We start from the raw sequence: 349 nt of genomic DNA on the forward strand, positions 1-349 counted from the left end.
ATCAACGCCAACAATCTCAACACAGACTCGTCCTCCTCCCCCGTCAATGTGCCCAAGATGGATGCGCTCATCATCCCGGTGACCATGGAGGTGCCCTGCGATAGCCGCGGACAGCGCATGTGGTGGGCTTTCCTCGCCTCATCCATGGTCACTTTCTTTGGGGGACTGTTTATCATCCTGCTGTGGAGGACCCTCAAGTACCTGTGGACTGTCTGCTGCCACTGCGGGGTCAAAAACAAGGTAACTCCCCCTCCCCTTCCCCTCCCGGGGCCGGTGACGGTGTGGTGCGGTGGTGGTGGTGAGGAGGAGTGGTAGGAGCGGACACCTGGGCGAGGTGGCACTGGAGGAG

At 60.7% G+C, this 349-nt stretch overlaps 1 protein-coding gene across 4 annotated transcripts in view; it reads left to right on the forward strand.

Moving 5' to 3' along the window:
- The first annotated feature begins 33 nt into the window (after positions 1-33).
- KCNMA1 (potassium large conductance calcium-activated channel, subfamily M, alpha member 1) overlaps positions 34-349 on the forward strand; it is a 513,257-nt gene continuing 512,941 nt past the window's right edge. For all 4 annotated transcript variants that reach the window (XM_009328726.1, XM_009328723.1, XM_009328725.1 and 1 more), the window contains exon 1: positions 34-240. In XM_009328726.1, coding sequence (XP_009327001.1) covers positions 58-240 — 183 coding nt within the window. In that variant the 5' untranslated portion in view covers positions 34-57. The remainder of the gene's footprint in view (positions 241-349) is intronic.

This window comes from Pygoscelis adeliae, unplaced genomic scaffold, assembly GCF_000699105.1.
Source record: "Pygoscelis adeliae isolate BGI_AS28 unplaced genomic scaffold, ASM69910v1 Scaffold16, whole genome shotgun sequence".
In the NCBI taxonomy this organism is placed as follows: domain Eukaryota; kingdom Metazoa; phylum Chordata; class Aves; order Sphenisciformes; family Spheniscidae; genus Pygoscelis; species Pygoscelis adeliae.